Source organism: Lycorma delicatula, chromosome 2 (assembly GCF_047948215.1).
Source record: "Lycorma delicatula isolate Av1 chromosome 2, ASM4794821v1, whole genome shotgun sequence".
In the NCBI taxonomy this organism is placed as follows: Eukaryota; Metazoa; Arthropoda; class Insecta; order Hemiptera; family Fulgoridae; genus Lycorma; species Lycorma delicatula.
The window spans coordinates 219,360,308-219,385,481 of record NC_134456.1 but is presented as its reverse complement, the minus strand read 5'-3'; the positions used below and the strand labels follow the sequence as shown (position 1 = coordinate 219,385,481).

At 31.1% G+C, this 25,174-nt stretch overlaps 2 protein-coding genes across 2 annotated transcripts in view; both read right to left on the bottom strand.

Annotated features, from left to right (window-relative positions):
• LOC142320066 (hydrocephalus-inducing protein homolog) overlaps window positions 1-19,015 on the bottom strand; it is a 95,554-nt gene extending 76,539 nt beyond the window's left edge. The window contains exons 1-4 of the mRNA XM_075357742.1: window positions 18,974-19,015; window positions 17,181-17,308; window positions 4,473-4,659; window positions 465-706 (exon numbers count right to left, since the gene is read on the bottom strand). Of these exons, the coding sequence (XP_075213857.1) occupies window positions 465-706; window positions 4,473-4,659; window positions 17,181-17,308; window positions 18,974-19,015 (599 nt within the window). The remainder of the gene's footprint in view (window positions 1-464; window positions 707-4,472; window positions 4,660-17,180; window positions 17,309-18,973) is intronic.
• A 1,586-nt stretch (window positions 19,016-20,601) lies between these two features.
• LOC142320373 (hydrocephalus-inducing protein-like) overlaps window positions 20,602-25,174 on the bottom strand; it is an 83,814-nt gene continuing 79,241 nt past the window's right edge. The window contains exon 13 of the mRNA XM_075358080.1: window positions 20,602-21,006. Within this exon, the coding sequence (XP_075214195.1) occupies window positions 20,725-21,006 (282 nt within the window). The 3' untranslated portion in view covers window positions 20,602-20,724. The remainder of the gene's footprint in view (window positions 21,007-25,174) is intronic.

The following is a 25,174-nucleotide window of genomic DNA, read 5'->3' as shown; positions in this document are numbered from 1 at the left end:
AACTTTCGGCATCAAATCTTCAGTATTGACATAAGGTTGTCCATTCCATTCCTCATCTTGAACATTCTGGCGGCCATCTTTAAAAGCTCTAACCCATTTTCGTACCATTCCATCGTCAAAATGCTTTCTTTATACACTTCACTGATCTGACGATGAATTTCAGCTGCTTTCACACCTTTAACACTAAGAAAACCAATCACACCACGTATTTCACAGTCGGCAAGATTCTCGATCAGCGGCGGCATTTTAAATACTCACAAACAAATGTAAACAGAGTTGAATATTTTCGTAATATCGTCTGTGGCTTGGCAACAGATGCAGGTACACAGTGTGCGTGTGTGGAATGGCGATCGCAGCATAGCAGCAGTGAAATTTCAAAATGGTACTTACTTTAAAAACATGCCTCGTATATAAATGTAAAGCAATCCAATAATATTTTGCAAAAGAAAATACAATTTCATTACCTGGCAAGTTTTCCCAAATCAAAGACAGGATATATTGCAGGTTCTACAACAATACTAGTTCCAATTCCTTTTGCAAGTATATGAACTACAATAGATCGGCTGTCCTGCACTTTAATTGACACGTTATCAGTAGTAATTCCAGCATCACACAATTGAAGAGTTACAAGTAAAGTAAGTTTTGAATTTGGTTTAATAACTCCACTTTCAGGAGTTATAGTGATGAGGTAATTATTTTTCAATTCCTAAAAAATCAATTTTTTTTACTTAAAACAATAAAAAAATAAAGAAATTCTAATTTAAAACAGAAAAAGTATAATAATTTCAGACAAAAACTACTACAACTATCAATATTAAATGCAACAAAGGACAATTAGTTCCAACAAATTTTTAATTAAAATTATTTTAAAAAAATAAGCGACTCATTTTTAAAGCACCCTTATCGATTGAATTTCCAATTACACTGTTTATACAACATGAATTTAAAAATCACTGGAATAAAAATAATTGCAAATAAGCTAGCCTAGACAAATCATACACATCAATAACCTAACAAAGGAATAATCATCATACAACAAAAACAAAATTCATCAAAAAAATGACATAATATATTAACAAAAGCAACAATTACAAAAAGAACATACTAAAACATACAAACCACATTATAATTTGAGCCTTCATCTGAAATATTCAAACAAAAACAAACACGTATTTATAAAACATATAAATACCAACAAAAAATAGCAAAGAAACATAAATATATCAAAAACACACAACTCAAGGTACACAAACTGGACTCACCAATTAAAACTACCATCAACTACTTGGCAACTCTTCTTTTATAAACATGCATTCATGCATACACACACATAGAAAGAACCACTAGGGTACTGCTGAATGCTTAAAAACAGGCCATACATAAAAAAAAATAAAAATAAATAAATTACATATTTATAAAGAATAGTGCATCCTTAGATATAACCAATATCTGCACAAAACGTTGGTATATTAAAACCTTCAATATTATAAGCTACTGAAGAAAAAACAAACCAATAGAAAATACAAGATATATAACTAAACAAAACTACTTTACACAAAATAAAAAATATTACACTCAATCAGCCCTTATTACTAATGAGTTCACGTGCTTCAACTCTATTTGTCAAAATATTTTTAAATTTTCTGAAAACAATTATATACCTCACAAAAAGGAATGTACAGGCAAAATATACTGACAATCCTATATTTTTTGACATATTCCTGTACAAAAGAAATATAAAATAAGATATGTTTATAATTACATCATAATTTATAATTTTTCTTTTTTAATGGATGAGAACGTAACTTTTTAACAACATTTTATTTAAATGTAAAATTTGTTTAAGGTTAGAATAGAAGAACTATATCACCTAATCTATTATACATTTGTTAATTTTTCACTGTCATTCCCAGGTTTGAGCTTGAAAGCACCATTTGACGTTTGACAACTTATGTTTTGTTGTACAACTTATAATCACTTTAAGTAAGTGGTATATACTTTAACAATGATCTGTAAATGTATAGAAAAAAATAAATTCTTCAAGATACCTAACAAAATGTTATCTGTTGCCATACCTTGGATCTCTTGATAGAACTTCTCACCATAACCTATTAATGTTAAAATGTGACTGACGAGTTAAATATTTATGACATTTTCAGTGTTTAGACAATTTCACGTTTGCCAGTTAATGAAAACTTAAGAGTAGTTCTTTAGAGTAAAATATATGGTAATTTTCAATAAATTTTTACTACCACAAAACCAGAAACTATTTTTAATGTCACAAAATACCAACAATACCAATTCTGTCAACTGACTAACCACGACTGCATCTTCTGTCCAAATTTAATTTCATCAGTTTAACAATTTACATTAACTTTATTCCTGTTCTTAACTCCAATTTGGATGCAAACTCCATGAAAATAAAGAAGCCAATCAACAAAATTTTAAGCCTTTTACAAAGGAAATCCTATTCTGGAGGCAACAAAGAGATTCAGAATGCAACAAATGATGATTTTGCAAGGCCAATCTCATCACATAAACCACATGCCAAAATTTTATGGTAGCTGTATTAAACCACTTTGACAAGTTCTCCTTTTCATTATTCTTAATAGTTACACTTGCTCTAATAAAAAATGCCATTAAGTTTCTACAGTATAATCACATATTGACAATAATAATTAAAAATTTATCAGATCGTTTTTTTATTAAATGTTTTTCAACCAGTAAGTGAATATAAATTCACAATTTCTGCATGGAAAAGCATACAAACTGCTCAAGATTATGACCTTACACAGAATGATAATTTGGTAACAAACAGAAGTACTGATAAGTAATGCTTATTTTGTCTACCAATATCCATACTCTACTCATTTGTCTTTCTGACTTTTATTATGATACAATAATTAATTTTGCATTTCATCATTAATATGCCATAAGACAAACATATTTTTTTAGCTACCACAAAATATAGAGGTATTAATGTAATTATAAACAATAATGGATTTCTACATATATATTTCAAAAGTATGTTTACAATTTGTTTTAGATAAAATGAGTTTTGTTGTCTTCATATTCAGCAGTGAAACATAAATTTGTGTGTATTTTATTAAATGATGTGTATGACATTGTTTCACCATTAAGTAATGGTAAAACTTTACCTAAAACCAATCCTAAACATACTTTCAAAACATATATAGATACCCATTATAATTGACACACTTATCCATAATACATCTAACTATGGCCATAGTACAAACAAGTAACTTTCTTACAAATATTTGTAAGGGCATGTTTTTAATATAGTTGCCAACTTATTTATTAATTTAATTTTTTTACAAGAAACAAAATAAAAAAACCAATTAAGTGATGTAAAATACACACCCATCAGGCAACAATTACACAAACCTGCCCACAGTTACAGAAATTATTACCATAATTTCTCTGAATAGTAATCATCCAATATCAAAGAGCCTATATGAAACCTTTATATTAAAGGCTCTTTAATATAAATGATTGATGATGAGCCTCCTCCCTGACTGCATTTAAATATTTTCACTGAAGGACAACAAACTTGTGAGAATTTAATCATTAGGCAACCTTAAATGCCTGCCTAATATATAAACAAATCAGAACTGTCTGAAACTTGATTGGACACCATTATTTTATTCTGTGTAATGATATTTAGTGCTTTATTTTCATACCTTGTTTTCTTTACTTTTTAGTTCCATTTATTTATTTTTTGGGAGTTCTCTTTTTTTAATTTCTATAATTGTTTTTATTATTTAAATGTAAACGCATTGAAGCTTTAGAAAAACATTCGGTATAACATTTACTGTATACGTATAAAACCATTATAATTATGTCATTGAATAAAACCATTATAAGCAAGAAAAGAAAGAGTTGTTAGCTCATATAATGACATACAGCAACTATAGGGGAGAAAAATTACCGCATGATATGTTCCATAAAGAAAAATAAATAAATAACATCAAAGAAAACATTATTTTGAGATCAAAGTTCAACAGGCTCTTAAGTCTTAGAATAAATTGACATTTATGATGACATTTAATGTCATCATAATTCTGATGACATTTATGTCATCAGAATTATTTTCCCATATAGAAGAAACAGTATTAATTGGACAATACTAATTAATATGTAGGATTTACAATGTTGGAAAATGTACCAAAAGATTTTACTAAAGGTGGTGTTAGCATTCAAAAAATAGCAGGAGTCGGTAACTGATAACTACTATATTATCAATCTAATATTAAGTTTTTAAGAAAACTTGTAGGCAAACAGAATGAGTGATGAAAGGTTTTCTAAATGAATATATTTTATATTACAGGAGTTTAATTCATGCAAAATATTTAAAAATATTACTTCCATTCATTTATTTCCAACCTACTCTTTAATAGTTGAACTCTAAATAAAATTAAAAAAATGCAGTAGGCTGTAAATTATTAACTTACAACATATGAACAAAATTCAGCAGGAATAGGTGCATCATTAACCATGCGTAACTGCAGAGAATGTGATTCTAAAAGTTTAACTTCACCAAAATCTAGTTGATTAGGAGTAACTGTAACAACAGGACCTTGCCCGTCACAATGCAAGTAAATAACAGTGTTTGGATCATTTTCCCCAAACAGCAATAATCTGAAAAATACATTACAATTTATATGTAACAAGTATACATAATCATATGTAAATTTCTAAATTATAGAGGTTACAGACATTTATGTTCTATAACAGCTACAGCAAAAACTCCGATTAGAATTGTCTTGTTACACAATATTCCTAAGTACATAAATTCACTTATTAACACATAGTTAACTACAGTAAAATGATTCAATAAAATTTAGAAAAATTTCATAAACCAAACTTAACACACTGCACAAGAAGTATTCACATTCATAGACAAATTGAAATCCTCCTATAATTTGGACACTTATATTTTGAATACTATTACATGTTGAAACCATTTCTCTATTTGATAAGTTGATCAAAAGAATACATAATACTTTACTTTTATTAATAATACTTTACCTTTATTAACCCACAGAATATTACAATTACTAATAATAATACTATTTATTATAATTCCTTATTAATTACTTTTAACAGTAAAGTGGCACCCTTAACAGTTGATGATAGATGATAATGAATTTTTGTAGTTATGAAAAATGTCACACCTGACTAGTACTAAAACCAGGAACTTACAAATGAAAGGTACAGACACTACCACTCCACCACAAAGTTTATAAATATTACCAATAGAGTGATTCCCAAACTGTGCGCTGCGGCATGCCAGGGATCCACAGCCTCTTCTCAAGGGCGCAAAATATTGTAAAAGCTTCATAATTAACTAAACCAAGACAATTATAATTATTAATTTAATGTTAATAAAGTAAAGAAAAAAATGAAAATACACGAGTTTTATTTATTTTTATCTCTTACTTATGAGTAGTCATACTTTTACTTGAGTAGGGCACCAGGCGTCATGAAAAATTTTAATTGAAAAAGGTGCCGCGAATCAGAAAAGTTTGGGAACCACTGCCCTACAGCATTCATTACAAACAAAAAAGCTCATCTTCAAAGTGGTTATCTTACAAACCACTGGATGAAAGAAACTGAGTAATCTTTACATACAGCAAGTCCATTTGGAGAGAGTACTGAAATATTAAAAATCTATTTCTTCTCTTTTTAAATTTACAAACTGAAATTTATTTAAAGAGAATCAGCACAATCGTGAAAAATAATTAAAAAGTGCCCAATTTTCATCAAACCTTCCTAGGAGTATAATTTAAAAATTCCATCTGACAAAGTTAGAGATTACAATAAAAAATTGTATATATATACAGAATATTACAGGAGATTCCTGCTACAATTTCACAGGTATTTCTCTGATTAAAATAATTAAAAACGTTTACATAAATGGATCTGGAATCACTGTATTTTTGAGTTACAGCTAACAAAAAAAAAATCACCATAAATATGAACTATAATTGATGGTAACGTATGTTTTTAAGCTGAAAAGTTAAAAAAAAAATATTCCACAGTATTCTATCTCTAGTGGTTCTGAGAAAATTGTTGTAAATCCAAAATACTGTAGTTTAAAAATAATTTTTTTTTTTGGCATAAATTTAGTTTATCAAATTGTCAATAAACAATAAAATTTGTACACAATTTATTTATGACAAAACAAACTAGAATCAAAAAAAATTGTCTTTTATTTAAAACAAGCAATCCAAATAAAACTTTTTTTAGTTAAAAGTAAAAATTTCTATAATCTGAAAAACTTTAACGCTTTCATTATCAATTCGTATCATATCATCATGGCATACAACCCCTACAATTTTCTACATAACTTTACTTTTATCAGATTTAATTTTCTAATTCACCAGAAAAGTAATCTTTACACACTACAACTCGATTCGAAGAGAGTAATGAAACATAAATATTAAATGCATTTAACTTAAGGTAGTTCCATGTCCCTAAACACAAGACAAAAAAAGAATCCAAAAAGAACCTATGGATTCTTTTTTTATAGCTATTTCTACCAGGGTTAGATACTAAAAAAATAAATGCAATAGAACTCATCTACATACAATTACCATGGATTTTCAATTAACTATTTTATTAACATCTTGTATAAGTATAGACTCAAAGTAGTTTCATAATGTCCATTTGAAACAATTTTAAAAGTTTGTACTTATCTTCAATAATTTTAATAATGTTTTATATAATGCCGAAACCAGATTTTTATCAGATGTTTGGGATTCAAAATCATTACTTTGAAAGTAATAATATATCATTAATAAGAGATGCCAGGCATTATCTGCATGATCCATGATGTACAGGAAAATACTTAAGCTAAGTCTCTATGGCACTTAGCCATAGACTAGTTACGTTAAGGATCAGCATAACATTAATCAGTCATCTTTAATAATTTCTACACAAATTTAAATAAAAGCATTCACTATTTTTTAAAACATACGCAAATAAAATTATTTATCCAAGCTTACTTAGCAGTAACCACATGTTCTCCTGCTGTAGAAGTACTATTGTTACAAAAAGTATAAAAGCAAATTCTGTATGTCAATAAAAATTCAAAATAAAATTACTGCTGGAACAAAAACTAAATATCTCATATCAGTGCTGCAACCATTAAAAAAAAGCGACTGCTAAAATGAAGAAACATTGTTGTTATTAAGATCATTATAGTTTCTACATTTAGTACTGCTTACCTTTCTTAACTTCATTTTTTTATCCTTGTTGATGCGTTTCAGTACCAACCATTGTCAAAACTTATTGTACTCCTTCAAGTAATACCTAATTATGCTAAAATTAAACATAATAATAATAGTTACACAGCAAATAAAGCAATTACAAAGACAGAAATAAATTGGGTAAAGTGGAAATCAAAACCTTATATATAAAAAAGGAAAAACTTAATAAAAAATTAATGCACTTATATCTGTAACTCGACCAACACTTTTTAGACAACACAGTAAATATAATAGAAAAAATAAAAATTACTATAAAGAAAGAAACCAAATTAAAATATACAAAAATGAAGAAAAAATTGGATATGCTAATAATGAAAGAAATGAAACCAGAAAAAATACAAAAATTAAATTCCACTGAAGAATATTTGTTAATAGAGCTAACAAAAATTTAAATGAATATGAATTGCTAAATAAAGAATACAATAAGTTTTGACAATGGAGTGGTTCTGAAACATGTCAACAAGTAATAAAAAAATGAAGCTACGAAAGGTAAGCAGTACTAAACATAGAAAAAATGAAGAAACATAACTCATGACTTTTTAACTGAAAATGGAAGGCAGTTCAAACATTTAACTTATAAAATAAATTAATATTTATTTCTCAAAATTAAAGTTTTTTCATAAATTGGTGTCCATGTAAGAAGACTTTTTCCCATACGAGCTGCTTAACTTTTCGGTTGCACATTTTAAATATTAAAATTTTACTCATGTATTCCTCCTCTATGAATCATGAGACCTTGCCGTTGGTGAGGGGGCTTGAGTGCTCAGGGATACAGAGTAGCTGGACCGAAGGTGCAACCATATCGGAGAGGTATCTGTTGAGAGCCAGACTAAGGAATGATTCCTGAAAGAGGGCAGCAGCTCTTTCAGTAGTTGTTAGGGGCGTGAGTCAGGACGACTTAAACGGCCGTATCAACATCACTCAGTCCTCTGAGTACTGCGCAGCTGAAAGCAATGGAAAACTACAGCTGTTTTTTTTTTTTCCAAGAAAATGTGGCTCTGCATTTTCAAAAGCAATAATGGAGGCGCCTTCCTTGGTAAAATATTCCGGAGGTAAAATAGTCCCCCGTTCGGATCTCCGGGTGGGGACTACTAAGGAAGGGGTCACCAGAAAAGTAAAAAATAACATTCTACGAGTCGGAGCGTGGAATGTTAGAAGCTTAAAAAAGGTTGGTAGGCTAGAGAATTTAAAAAGGGAAATGGATAGGGTAAACGTGGATATAGTAGGAATTAGTGAGGTTCGGTGGGAAGAGGAAGGCGACTTTTGGTCGGGTGACTTTAGAGTAATTAACTCAGCGTCAAATAATGGGCAGGCAGGAGTAGGTTTCGTGATGAACAAGAAAATAGGGAGGAGAGTGGAGTATTTCAAGACGCATAGCGATAGAGTCATTGTAATAAGGATAAATTCAAAACCTAAACCGACAACGATTGTTAACGTCTATATGCCTACAAGCGCCCATGATGATGATGAGGTAGAATGTGTATACGAAGAGATTGATGAAGCAATTAAACACGTAAAAGGAGATGAAAATTTAATAATAGTTGGAGATTGGAATGCAAGCATTGGAAAAGGCAAGGAAGGAAATATAGTGGGTGAATATGGGCTGGGCAAAAGGAATGAAAGAGGGGACCGACTTATAGAGTTTTGCACGAAGTATAATTTAGTAATTGCCAACACCCAATTTAAAAATCATAATAGAAGAATATACACTTGGAAAAAGCCAGGCGATACTGCAAGGTATCAGATAGATTATATCATGGTTAAGCAAAGATTTAGAAATCAACTCGTGGACTGCAAAACTTACCCTGGAGCAGACATTGATAGCGACCATAATTTGGTGATAATGAAATGTAGATTGGGGTTTAAAAACCTGAAGAAAAGGTGTCAGATGAATCGGTGGAATTTAGAGAAGCTTGAGGAAGAGGAGGTAAAGAAGATTTTTGAGGAGGACATCGTTAGAGGTCTGAGTAAAAAAGATAAGATAGAAAATGTAGAAGAAGAATGGGAGAATGTTAAAAAGGAAATTCTTAAATCAGCAGAAGCAAACTTAGGCGGAATAAAGAGAACTGGTAGAAAACCTTGGGTTTCAGACGATATATTGCAGCTGATGGATGAACGTAGAAAATATAAGAATGCTAGTGATGAAGAAAGTAAAAGGAACTATCGGCAATTAAGAAATGCTATAAACAGGAAGTGCAAACTGGCGAAAGAAGAGTGGATTAAAGAAAAGTGTTCAGAAGTGGAAAGAGAAATGAACATTGGTAAAATAGACGGAGCATACAGGAAAGTTAAGGAAAATTTTGGGGTACATAAATTAAAATCTAATAATGTGTTAAACAAAGATGGTACACCTATATATAATACGAAAGGTAAAGTCGATAGATGGGTGGAATATATTGAAGAGTTATACGGAGGAAATGAATTAGAAAATGGTTTTATAGAGGAAGAAGAGGAAGTTGAGGAGGATGAAATGGGAGAAACAATACTGAGATCTGAATTTAAGAGAGCATTAAAAGATTTAAATGGCAGAAAGGCTCCTGGAATAGACGGAATACCTGTAGAATTACTGCGCAGTGCAGGGGAGGAGGCGATTGATAGATTATACAAACTGGTGTGTAATATTTATGAAAAAGGGGAATTTACGTCAGACTTCAAAAAAAGTGTTATAGTAATGATACCAAAGAAATCAGGGGCAGATAAATGTGAAGAATACAGAACAATTAGTTTAACTAGTCATGCATCAAAAATCTTAACTAGAATTCTATACAGAAGAATTGAGAGGAGAGTGGAGGAAGTGTTAGGAGAAGACCAATTTGGTTTCAGGAAAAGTATAGGGACAAGGGAAGCAATTTTAGGCCTCAGATTAATAGTAGAAGGAAGATTAAAGAAAAACAAACCAACATACTTGGCGTTTATAGACCTAGAAAAGGCATTCGATAACGTAGACTGGAATAAAATGTTCAGCATTTTAAAAAAATTAGGGTTCAAATACAGAGATAGAAGAACAATTGCTAACATGTACAGGAACCAAACAGCAACAGTAGCAATTGAAGAACATAAGAAAGAAGCCATAATAAGAAAGGGAGTCCGACAAGGATGTTCTCTATCTCCGTTACTTTTTAATCTTTACATGGAACTAGCAGTTAATGATGTTAAAGAACAATTTAGATTCGGAGTAACAGTACAAGGTGAAAAGATAAAGATGCTACGATTTGCTGATGATATAGTAATTCTAGCCGAGAATAAAAAGGATTTAGAAGAAACAATGAACGGCATAGATGAAGTCCTACGCAAGAACTATCGCATGAAAATAAACAAGAACAAAACAAAAGTAATGAAATGTAGTAGAAATAACAAAGATGGACCACTGAATGTGAAAATAGGAGGAGAAAAGATTATGGAGGTAGAAGAATTTTGTTATTTGGGAAGTAGAATTACTAAAGATGGACGAAGCAGGAGCGATATAAAATGCCGAATAGCACAAGCTAAACGAGCCTTCAGTAAGAAATATAAGTTGTTTACATCAAAAATTAATTTAAATGTCAGGAAAAGATTTTTGAAAGTGTATGTTTGGAGTGTCGCTTTATATGGAAGTGAAACTTGGACAATCGGAGTATCTGAGAAGAAAAGGTTAGAAGCTTTTGAAATGTGGTGCTATAGGAGAATGTTAAAAATCAGATGGGTGGATAAAGTGACAAATGAGGAGGTATTGCGGCAAATAGATGAAGAAAGAAGCATTTGGAAAAATATAGTTAAAAGAAGAGACAGACTTATAGGCCACATACTAAGGCATCCTGGAATAGTCGCTTTAATTTTGGAAGGACAGGTAGAAGGGAAAAATTGTGTAGGCAGGCCACGTTTGGAATATGTAAAACAAATTGTTAGGGATGTAGGATGTAGAGGGTATACTGAAATGAAACGACTAGCACTAGATAGGGAATCTTGGAGAGCTGCATCAAACCAGTCAAATGACTGAAGACAAAAAAAAAACTCGTGTATTAAATATTGTTCGTTTACTGTGAAAGGATAAATTTAAAACATTTAGCAAATAAATTTTTTTAATAACATTTAATCAGTAACACAAAATACAGTCCGATAATTTAAAATCATTTCTCTTGCGACTTCCTGTAGAAGTATATATTTTGAATTTTGCTTCAGACATAAGCTTATGAGGGTTCAATCTAATAAAAATTTCAAGTAGATAAGTTCACTTTTTATATTAATGAAGACTCCTAAGAAAGCCTTTCACAGAAACAGAAAGTAAAAAAAACAAAAAAAAATTCTTTAAAACAAACTACTGGTTACTACTGGTCTTGTTTTTAAAACAAACTACTGGTTACTACTGGTCTTGTTTTAAAACCACTACTGGTTTTATTAAAACCAGTAACAAGAGAAAAGTTAAATTTAAATAACATCTAGAAGAAATTAGACCACAGGAGAAAAGTCACGAAAACTTAAACCAACAGGAAGAACTATAAATCAAGAGGTAGTTTACACAAACTTAAAATAATTTGAATAAGAGAAAATAGAAACAAAAACGGTAGAATTATAATGATATGAATGGGGTAGAGGGCTCCACCTCAAAATTTACTTTTGGATATTTATTATTTAAAATCTGAAACTAAGTAAAAAAAATTAACTAAAGTAACTAAATACTTATAACTGTCATGTAAAATTGTATGTAATAAAAATGAAATAAAATTAGTTTAATTAATCACTTTTTATTATTTACACCTTAATTAGTAATACTAGCATCAGTAAATTATATCATCTTATAAATATGCTGAACTTCATGCATTCATTTAATTTTTGAACATACAAACATATTTTATATGTAAAAACATATAAATTATGTAAACTACATCAATTTTTTTAAAAATAACATCCTTCAGATAGCCATTTTGCTATATGTACTGTAATGACTGTTGCAAGTTCTTTTTGCAACATAACCTCGGGAATTTGATTAATTTCTAATTAAATTTCAGTTCCTGAATATATGAATTTACAAATACCTCCATAGAAAGAAAAAATGTGTGCTGAAAGATTAGGTGATATAGCAGGTCACATCATGTTCCCATATAAAGAGATAACATAATAAGGAAAAATATCGCTAAATATAGCTGGCTAACGGGGTTCCGAGTGTTGTTTCTCGGATATGCTTTTTTCGGTCGATTTACATCTATAGGCCGAATTACAGGACTGGACTTTACGGCCACCTGCAGATACGACATTCTTAACGATTACGGAAATCGATTAATACCGCCTTTAGAGCTGGCGATGTGGCGACCACGGTCAAAGTTATTTGCAGGTGTAACGGAGACCTTTCGTCGTCCACATGCCCCCCGCGATGGCAAGCATGTAGTTAAGGTGCCCATGTTCGGAGCATGGGAGCCCTGAAAACTTCGGTGTGTAGGGGCCTGGAGTCAGTGCAGAGACTGCGCATCCGCTCTCTGCCAGGACATATGCCGGTTCCACCGGAGTACCGGAACGGACCTCCAGGGTTGGTAGCCCTGGAGTGGGGGTGTACCCCGGCGGCTAGCCTTACTACAGAAGGGATTATTTGTTCATGGAAACTGAACAATTAAACATGGCAGAGGGTTCACGCAAACACCCTCGTTTAGAACCGGCTGTTTCACCTGAAGCGAAACGCCGAAAGAGTACGGAGATTAAGAGGATTGAGACTGAGGCTAGGAAAAGCTTGCAGAAAGCTTTTTTCAAGAGCAGCATCGCAAAACCTAAGTATTTGGTTATTACGAAGGAAGAAGGTAATTTCTCGAAGGTGAGTCCTTTCCTCATCGCTCGAGAAATAAACAAATGTGCTGGAGGCCCTATTAAAGAAATAAGAAAAACTTTCACGGGACTTCATGTAGAGACTGTTAATGATATACAGTCTCAGAAGATTCTAGGACTGAAGAAAATTGGAGAATTAGCTGTACGTGTTGATCCCCACGGCACGCTCAACACCTCAAGGGGTGTTGTGGTCTGTCGGGATCTTTTAAATTGTTCGGAGCAAGAGATTGTAGAGGAACTGGCAGCACAAGGAGTAATAGAGTGCCGTCGATTGAACATGAGAAGGAACGGTGAGGTCTTACCCTCAGCTTCTCATGTCCTCACTTTCAACCGGCCTACTTTGCCAGAAAAGATAAGAGCGGGGATTCACCGTTTGGATGTGCGGGCATTTGTTCCACAGCCTATGAGGTGCTTCAAGTGCCAACGCTTTGGCCACACCGCTCTTAGATGCGAAAGACCGCAAATATGCGTGTGCGGTGAAGAGGTGCATGAGGGAGAGCCGTATAAAGAGCGTCCTACATGTATTAATTGCAAAGGAGCGCATTCTTGTAGATCAAGGAATTGTCCTGTCTACAAAGATGAAGTAGCTGTGCAGGAAATAAAAACCCTGCAAAAGGTCAGCTACTTCGATGCAAAGAAAATAGTTAACGCCCGTAAGCCTAGAGCAACAACAACTTACGCTCAGGCTGCGGCTGCCGCTCCTGTCACTGCTCCAGTTGCTGTCGATGAGGGTCAACTCATAAGTAAACTTGCTCCGACCTTGGCTAATATGATTGAATGAATTATAGACAATAAAATGAAACCTTTCAATAGTAAAGAGCCAATAAAGCCAAAGATATTAGTACAGCCTTCTGAAGATAAAACACAGAAAGTTGCTCTTACTCTCAAGAAAACGGATGCCAAAGCAGAATGTCAAGTCCGTCTCAGTGAGATTCTTGATGAAAAGAAAAAGGCGACTCCTACAGAGACTGTTATGGAGGCTCCAAAGCCTCCAGCAACTGAGTTGGCCTCTAAACCCCAGAGGCCACAAAAAATCACACAGGGGGGGGTGAGTGTCCCCCCTCCCACAGGTGGTGACCGGTGTTATCCCCGTGTCGGGGAGTGGCCAGGTTGCCGCCTCTCAATCGGCGCCGATCCATGTCCGTCGTCGTCGGCGGCTTCGGTGGTCTCCGACACGGAGACCGGAAGCCTTACAGGCGACGACCTTCTCCGCAAACATGCTGCTGTTCGCAACATGGAGAAGAAGCGAAAAAAAGGATGGCCGAAAGGAAAACCCAGACAATAATTTAATTAAAAATTAGTGAGTCGATAGTACAGTGGAACATCAATGGATGTTTTTCAAACATCCATGAGCTCCAACGCTTGGTACATGATGTAGACCCCAATCTGTATATGTCTGCAAGAAACACATTTCCGCCGAAATGAAAATTTTAAATTAAAAGGATTCAATATATTTCGGCGAGATCAACCGCCAAATATAAGAGTTAGAGGTGGAGTAGCTATATTAACATCGACTAGAGCTACCACCAAAGCGGTTGTTCTAAACACAAACCTACAAGCGGTCGCCGTTAGAATGAAGCGTCCGCTCCAGGTCACTGTCTGCAGCATATACTTGCCGTATTTTGATTGGAATAAGGATGACATAGCAAGACTAATTTCCGAGCTTCCCCCACCTGTTTTACTGGTGGGTGACTTTAATGCTCATAATTCTCTTTGGGGATCAGATCGAGTAGATCCCCGTGGAAGAGAACTGGAAGGGTTCCTGATAAATTCAGAACTTATTATTTTAAACGACGGATCAGGAACCTTTTTCAATGCCAGAGATGGATCGACGTCCTGTATAGATCTTGCACTTATAAGCGGATCGATAGCACCGAGGTACAGCTCCTATGTCATAGACGATCTGCATGGAAGCGATCATTTCCCGGTGCAAATTGTAACTGATGTTACAAGAACAATATATCCCATTTCTAAAAGATGGTTATTTGAAAAGGCAGACTGGACGAGCTTCACAGCTAGAACGATACTCCCGAAACAACTGGAGTTATCGGAGACGATGTCGACGCCATAACAAATGCAATAATTGAGTCGGCATCGAGCTATATTCCCAAAACATCTGGGAAACTTACGAAAAAACCCGTTCCATGGTGGAACGATGAAATAAGTGAAGCTATTAAAAGAATGAAAAGGGCGTATAACGCCTTTAAGAAGCGTCCTAGTATAGAAAATCTTGTTGCCTTGAGAAAATCTTGTATATGAAGAGAAAAATTAATGATAAGATATTTTTTTATTTTATTAAATATGACAGACGAGTAGTGTGGAAATGTGTTTTCTATGATTCCATATATATGATTCAAAATATATGATTCCATATAATTTAGATATAAATAATATGTTTAACTAATGTTAAAAAAATTATTTTATTGTATTGTTAATGTTAATTATTTTATTTTTTATTATTTTTTTAAATATGACAGACGAGTAGTGTGAAATGTATTTTCTATGACTCCATATACATGATTCAAAATATATGATTCCATATAATTTTGATATGCTTAATATGTTAAAAAAATTATTTTTTGTATTGTTAATGTTAATTTTTTATTTTTAATAATGCACATGTAATCAGACTACATAGCCCTAGTACATTTTTTTCGTTGTTCCCCCCTTAATTTGAATTGTTTTGTGATTGAGCTTTTATTTTATATTGATTCACTTGAGCTTTTCAAATAATTTTTTTTAATTTTTTCTTTGGTAGTAAGCTCGCAAGCAACAAGTTGAATAAGTTTCAGAAACTTACACTTCTGACATTTAAGACAGTTGATTGAAAATTTTTCCTGATAATAAAATGTATGTTTTCAATGTATGTTTACAAACATGGTGTACATGTTTTCAAATGTATGTTTATTATATTGTAGATGCACTTGCTATATAGAGGACCGCCGGTTCAGAAATCTATTAAAATTCAAAATCCATTAAAAACAAAAAAATTGAAATATTGCATTTTTTTAAAGTAGTTGAATAATATTTATAAAATTTTACACCTCCCATATTTAAGACAATCAGTAGGTCTACACAATGAAGATAATAAACAAACTGATTATTAAACAAAAAACCCAACTACTAGTTGTACAAATCCACCTAAAATAATTAAGAAAAATTAACAAAAAACAGTCAAACAAATTTCTCTTTCTTTCTTACAAGCACTTTTTCAGATACAGTAAGTTAGTCAGCGATGTGAAATTTAATATTGTACATTTTATGTTGTAATTGGCTAAATGAGATGGGGAGTTGAAAGGCCTCTACTTTGTTAAAACTAACAGGCAGCTGTACACAACATAATGTACAAGTAATAGTAAATTTTGTCTACAAGTTTTGTTTAAAAGTTTTATGTGTTTATTGCCTATTTAACAAAGTTATTGTACACCAAGCATAAAAACAGGTGTTTTTTACCCCAATTTATTGGTTTTCACCCCAGATTTCTCAAAAACTACTTCAAATACAGTTGTGGAGACTATTTTATTCAATTTTTCAGGTCAAAATTCATGAGAAATCCCTATATCTGTTCCTTACTTAACATCCACAAATTTCAGCATGACCTCATTTCACTAGCCATAACTTGCAAAACATTTTTGGACATGATGTTTACATGGACATTTTCCATTATTTTCAAGAATAGAATAGGTTATAAAATTACCAAGAGAATTTTGTGATATACTCTGTATATGAATTACTATACATAAGAAGTAATGGCTGCCAAAAAAAGAAGAAATTGAACTAGGAGAAAAATCAAACTGCTCTGCAGTGCTGAGAAATAGGACATAAAACAAAGAAAAAAAGAAATTATTGACTTTCAACTTATTTCTTCAAATTGTGCTTGCAATATACTCATATAATAAATGATTATTTTTTTAACACCAAAAACTATGTTCTGTGCTATGACATAACTAGGGGTTAATCTAGACATAATTTTATTTTTTTTTTAAATATTTTTATTGCCATCATTAATATTGCTATTTACAACTATAATAACAGCAACTGACAAGTAATTATTCCTAAACAGTATTTTGAAATGTTATAGATGATAAATTAACCTACTTTACTTCATCATTATGTTCACCAAGCTGAGCAACAACCACTTCTAAATCTGCCATAATAGTCTGATGAGGTTCTATCATTCCTTCAGTAACAGAAAAGTTATATAAAAGATATCTTTCTTCAGTAACCTGCCATATGAAAAATAAGGTTATAAATTTACATAAATTTCACTACTATGGAACATACTAAGCAGTAATATACATAAAAATGTAGATTTATGCATGATTGTAAGCATAAACACATGAATCAAAATTTGATAATTAGCATAATAAATTTTATTTTGCACGGGTAAAAAATTATTTTAAATAATAAGCAATTGGAGAATTATCATTCTCCAACTACAACATACCTATTTCTATTTCAACAAATTATGCACAGAACCATCTCAATATTACAGACTGTATGTGTAAACTTTTGTAATTGCAAATCTTAAGAGTAGAATTTCTTTATCATATTTTGAAAACTGATTTTGGAAAAAATATTTATTATGTAAATAAATTCTACAGCAATGCATCTAACCAGCAAAACGATTGTGAATATAAGAAATATTTTTTTTTTACAAAATGTAATTAAACAGACTTTTAACTCTGAATTTCAATTCTTCAATTTTAACTCTTCCAATTCTTTAGGACTAGTGCCAAAGTCAGCTTTTGAGTTCAGATTTCATTTCAGACAGAGGCAACTTATTTTTGATTTCATATATGCATGATTTTCATTTTATGAACACCAATTTTCATTTATGTTTTTTCTCACTGCTTCTGTATTGTGTACAACAAACTTTTAACTTCTCTTACATCAATAAAACATGATTTTTAATGAAAGAAATATTAAAACTTATAATACATATTAACTTTTTAACTTAAAATACTTATAATTAATAATATGAAAAGAACCATGTATTGTCACTGATGTAAATGTACTATTACTTTTATAGTCAGAATAAAATGGTAAATTTTATACTTATTAACCAAACTATTTTACTGCTACAATGAATTTCAATAAAATAATTATCACTGCTTGCCCTTCCATTATATAGAGGTTCTGAGTCAATATAAATTGAAAATTTTCATTCATTCTATAACTATAGTTCTGTAAAGAATTATCATTTCTTTTTATGCAAAAATATTTTTGTATCTCTTTCTTCTACTTCACAAATAAAAAACATCACAAACACGGTAGCTCATTTAAAACAACTATCAAAGAAAAAAAAATGTTGAGGATATTAAAACTATAATTATAGCTACTTCTAAGTTACTTCAACATATAACAGAAATTCTTAACACAACTCAAAACATCCCGTGCTTGGTAAAACAAATAAAAAAATAAATAACTCTTGACAGATTAGTACATTGACACTATTTATGAAACAGATGAAAATAATCATGATAGTTCTGTTAATCAGCTCAACTTAATTATATAAGCAACTGTTGACAATGATTCTCATTTCTTAAAAACATGTCAATGTCATTAAAATGTACGGATAAAGTTCTGCATCAAACAGCAAAAAGTAACTAATAGATTTACAAAAAAAAAAAAAAAAAATATTACAACAGAAACAGATACAAAAGTATTAAACAACACAAGTGTTTGCAAAAGATCTTTACACACAAAACTGATCATAATAAACTTGTTAATTAAAATTACAATAAATAATTGTAGATAATACGATTATAACTCGAGAAGCAATCAACATGTGTTCCATTGACATTAACACACAAATTGGGTTTAACGGTAGTCCTAATTCAAGTGTAAAGTAGCATATCAATATTAGCAAATGCAACTATGAGTCTGACCTTCAAATTTTCAACAACAAACTTACTAAGAGTGGTAAACATGATCCTTAACAAAATTTCATAAAAAGAAATTATCAATCATATAAAACATTACATGTCAAGAATGGTACTTGACTTGTCCACTTCCTTGCTGAAATCATATTATGTGATATCCAAGCTGAGATGCAATATATGTTGTAATTTTTGCAGTTGAGGATAGGCAAAGTTTTTCAGTATGTTATGGCATGGTATAATTCAGTTTCTTCAACAAAGAAAAATGTTATCACAATTTATGAGTAAACAAACGTCGCTCATTAATGTTTGGGCAACGAACAGTGTTCAGTAGTGAAGTGTATGAAGCCTTTCAAAGCTCAATATGGTAATTTTTATTTATTTACTTCACCTGATACATAAGAAGTAGCCTTATCAAAAAAAGCTATTTTTTTTTTAAGAAAACTGTCTATCTTCCAAATAATAAAGCATAGTAAAGCACAAAATTCTTATCAGTTATCTGACAGAGTACGATTTCTTGTACTATTTGAAGTTTGTAAGAACGAATTAGCAAATGATGAAAACTCTAGCAAGGAAGATTACACTCATGCAGTGCTTTTCATGTTGAGAAGATATTGAAGAAATTATTCTTGCACTAGTTTGACATTACCAACAGATACAGTAAGCAGCCCATAAGTGTTAAACACATTCCTTTATATACCCAAACACCCAAACATAAAATATAATGTCATCTCTTTGACTTTCTTCAAAAAGTCAAAATGAGTTTTTAAGATACAAAAATGAGATGTAAAGTCATTATCTGCCCCATAAATATAAATTGCATAAACCAATATTAGAAGATTAAATATGTTAACTTATCCTTAAGATTGTAATATTTATGAATGCACAATCTTTGCTAAAAAGAATTGGCATACATTCTAAAAAATAACAATAACACCAACTAAACCGACGACAGAACTGTTTTTGCATTAACACAATACTTACAAAAAAGACCAATAGAATATTTATGCTTGTGTTCCCATTTTTAATAAATTACTGAACCATTTTAAAAACTTCTAGCATTTATTAAAATACAGTGAAAAGATTTTCTTTTAAAGAAACAATGTTACTGTATCAATGAATTTTTATATAATACTAATTAAAGTTCTTTTTTTAAATCTGTTTTTTCTATTATCAATGTGAACATAAAAAATTTACTCAAAATAATTTTAGAATAGTTAATTATTTTTAGTAATCTTTTATGTTTAATCTGTTTACCTAACATTATTTCATTAGTTTATATTTGAAATAATATAAAATTTAATTGCATCTATTTTTTTAATCTTATAATTTATGTTTTTATATTTATAATTTATCTTTGGCATTTTCAATATAAATCTATTATTGTGTACCAATCAGAATAAATGATTAATTTATTATCAAATACTTTTTATGCCAAGCATGAGTAGTATGCTGTGATAATATGATAATCTGAGAGAGTTCAAAACTTGACTGAATCATAGGGATTCAACTTCAATTATATAAAACACTCGAATTTCTTTTGAGGATGCATAGCTGCTAAGGGAAATAAGTATAATTTCTGTTTATGCTTTTAGGTAATTTCCAAATTTAACATACAAACAAATTAAACAGCATTCTTATATTTTTTTCAACAGAAATATTTCTTTTAAATAGTACTGGCCTTTAACATCTGGACAATTAATATTAAAATTTGCAAAGATCTTTTATGAATAGCCAGCCTGTATCTAACAACATGTAAACTAGTAAAATATTAACAACTTAGTAGAGAGCAGAGATAACTTCACCTCTTGAGGTACAATGTAAAAATAACCTGCAACATCAGATTTATTTTCTATTTTAACACTTTGATGATAAGAATGGTTAATAAAACAAAATGGTAAATTAATATGTTTAGGTGAAAAATCTATAGAAGGAAGAGCAGCAGATCCTTTAACAGTCAACATCACCGTTTCCCCAGTGTTAACCAGGTCTAATATTAATGAAGTAGTAAATGAACGAGCAGAATTGGCTGTTAATTCTATCTGAAAAAATAAAAGAAACCTAAATTTAAGCTATTTTAATATTAATATGAACCTCAAAATTATAAGAATTTCTTATTCTGAAGTAAAATGTCTACTATAAAATGCAATAATAAAAAAAAATTAATAAACTTAAATCTATAAACGTTTTAAAAGCAATTCAACAATTCAAATTATAATGAATAGCAGATTAAAGTTATTTGGTTTAAAAAAAGGCTTCTAAAACACCATAAAGAGAACATTTTTTTTATAGAGATATACTGACATCGTACAACAATTTGAATTTATTATATGCAAGGCATATTTTTAAAGTAATATCCATTATGAAATAAAAACAAAATTGAAAAATATGAACAAATTTTTATTGATAATACTTAAAAATTATATTTGCTTACTACTTTTCCCCATAACTGCATCCAAATTCAACACAGTTTTAATAGTATTTCACTAGCTTCTTCATCCCCTCTTTAAGAAATTCTGCCACCAGTGACTTAAACTATGCAGTAGTGCTTATTCAATTTGTCCCTACTGCCAAACCTTTGTGATGCAAGCCACTGTTTAAGGTGAAGAAAAAGAAAATAACTGCTGGACGCGAAGTTAGGGCTATAAGGTGGATGACTGAAGATTTCCCAATCTCCACACTGTAAGATTTGCTGTGCGTAACCGGTTATTGTCTTGCAAAAAAAAAAAATAATCTGTGGGATAGCATTCCATGTCATATTTTTTTTTATAGCTCTTCTAAGATTTTTAACATTTCACAATACAGATTGGCATTAACAAGTTCTGTAATCATAAATTTGACTCTTTTTGTTCCAAAAACAATAGCCATAAGCTTCTTCACCCAACATTCTGGTTTGAATTTCTTTGGTCAAGCAAATAATGAATGTTTGTATTCCATCAACTGCTGCTTTGTCTCAACATTTGAATAAGAAATCCAGGTTTCATCTCTGGTATCAATGTAATCAAACAATTCAATTTCAGCCACAGAATTGTTTTTCCCATTAAAAATTGGATTACTCCTCATACTTCACAATTGGCAGAATTACGAATAGTAGCACTCATTATAAATGGACGAATACAAACAACAAAATATCTAAACTATTGTTGTTTACAGCTGACTACTGATTGAAATAAAAATAACTGAGCTACACAAGTGCCATCTGCCATATTGATCAAACTTTTTTTTTAAACAGGTAGCTGGACACATGTGATAAATAATTTTGATGTAAAAATTTGTGAAAAATGATGGCAAAAACCATTTCTTGATAAATGCCTTTCTTATTTAATTAAAAGCAAAGTTGTAAAAACTGAAAAATCATGGTAGTAATGTACACCCAATAACAAACTTTAAACAGTGTAATGTTGGACCCAAACACTAATAATGTTAGTTTTCACAATAATAAATAACACTATAGTAGTAAGTAAGAATAGTAATAAACAAAACTAATAATTTGGACCACTACTATAAATAAAAATTTCAAGGTCAACTTATATTTTTTATTTTATCACAACATTTAATTTTTAATTTTAATTAAATCTTTTTACGCTTAATTAAAACAATAAATTTCCCGTTCTGAAGTTTCTTTCAGCAAATCAAACATGTGGAAATCACTTGTAAAGTCTGGACTATATGGTGGATGACCAATGAATTTTAGAGTTTTTTGCAAGTCTGAGCTTCTTTATGCAGCCGTGCATTGTCATGGAGAAGGAGGACATTGCAAAAAGCAGCCCTAACATCATCCACAACTGGCAGTAGTATACTACATTTACTATCCTTTGTTAGTGCAGGAAATCAATCAGCAGCACACTGAGTTCCAAAACAGAGTTACCAGAACTTTTCCAGAGGACAAGAATTTCTTGGCCTTGATTTTTGTCCACTCCCTACTTTTCTTCTAGTCCATACGTTTTCTTGCTTTCTGGGATATAATGGTGGACCCATATTTCGACAAAGGCCACAATATGGTTAAAAAATGTCTCTCCTTCATTCTCAAAGTTATTCAGAAGAATTATTAGATATCTTTCCAGACATTTTTCTGTGCCTCAGCAAGAAGACATGGAACCCACCTCATCGACACTTTAATGTATCCAACAGTGTCTGACAACATTGTATGCATACTCCCACCTCTTATACAATTTTAGCAATGGTTATGCGGCATTCACACTTCATAAATCGAACAGCCGGAATGTTGTCATCACTGCCATTGGTCTGTGGACTACATTTTTGACTTCTGTTCTTCACTGCATCACAGCCACTTTAACATTTTTTTGCCAATTAAACACTTGAGCTTTTGACAGAGTAGCATCTCTGAACTGTGCCTGGAATTAAATAAAAATATCGTAGGATTTGACACCTTTGTTAACAAGAAATCAGATTATAATTTGTGGCACAACAGAATGATAATATGCGCGCAGATACATTTTATAGTACAAACAAAAAACAGTCTCTCAGTAACCAGGAAAACTGAGAAAGCATAAAAAAATTAAAAGTTCTGGTCAGAATGTACAACTTTTGATAAGGCATAAACTTTCCTCATGTGCAACAGGAAGTTTTTCACTTTTTATTTTAGAATGTTTACTTTTAATCATACGATTATATTTGTTTGAATGAAGGAAAAACTTGTTACATTGATGGGAGATAATTTTTTTAGTGTTATTGAGCACAATTTGACAATGGTTGCTCAATTTTTTCAGTAATTATTTAACAGTATTAGTGTTCTTTATTACATATACAAATATTCTATTCTTCAGAATTCGACTAAGTTAATGAATATTTAGTGATTCACAAGTGCTAAGTTTTGAACAATTTGTAGTTTTTAAAATAACATTCTTTTTTTTATTATTTTCATTTGAATTCTGTTTGTTTAATTTTAATATCATATTATTATTTTGGTTTATCAACAGCAATAAAATGCTACAAAAAAAAATTAATTTTAAAAGTAAAAATAAAGTATATTACAATAATATAGATTTTGGGTGCAATGATTCGAAACTGACAATTTTTCTCCAACCCCCTTAACATCTATCAACATTAAGTTAATTCAAACCTCCACATGGTGCACCTGGATAAATCTAGAAATAATGTTGGAAGTTATTTAGAGCGAACAAAATCTAATCCCTCCCTGGATCACTTCTGGAGTTGTTTAACATGAAATTATTTCCATAAAGGTTGACGACCTGAAAATCAAGAGATGGAAAAGTCTTTTAGGAAACTCCATTGTCTGGCAATTACCAGAAAAGATGGCACTCAGATTTGGTGGGTCATTGCCTGAAAGACAACGAATAGGTCGAAGAGTCTGGAATCAATGACAACAGCGACAAGACAAAAACTTAAATATAACGAGTTTTCAAACTTAGCTACACTAAATGTAAATTCCCTTCTGAAAACCAGAAAATTGAAGCACCTGACAGATTTTTTAGATCAACAAAATTCTTAATTTTATTGATCTTGTTGCCCTCTAAGAAATTAGAAATACAGACACTGAATCTTTTGAGTCAATAGGATACAGAATATAAAAGGGTTCACCAGGAAGGAAAGTAATGAAGGATGCCCGCAACTTGGAGTAGAATTTATGGTTAGATCCAAAATAAGTGACTCAATTATTAGCTTCAATTCAACATCCCCTTGACATGCAACCTTGATCTTTAAAGCTACGAATAAGACCTACACGATAATAAATGCCCATGTCCCAACAAACGATAAAAATATAAAAGCAAAAGAGAAATTAAATACTGGAGAATTTGGGAAAGGACAAATTGGCCCAGAAAAGAAATTCCAAAACATTACAAGAAGATGGGCAGCACATAAACATACAAATAGGAATGGAGTAAAGATTAATAAAGCGCTACCAAGGAAATAATCTAATCCTGAAGACTACATGATTTAAGAAGAAAATAAACAAACTAATAACTTGGAAACACCCCAAACCTACTGGCATGGAATACCAACTAGACCATGTAGCAATGGACAAAAATTATCAGTTTGAATTCTATAATGTAAAAAGTATTAAGAGGAGTTGACATAACGGATTATTTCTAAAAAAAATAAAACTAACCCCAAAAACAAAGTCTAAAAGCAATAACAAATCCAAGAAAAAAGAAAATAGAGCCCCATAAAAATAATAAACAAACATACATTCAGAGAATCAACTAAATTCTACTGAATAACAGAGTA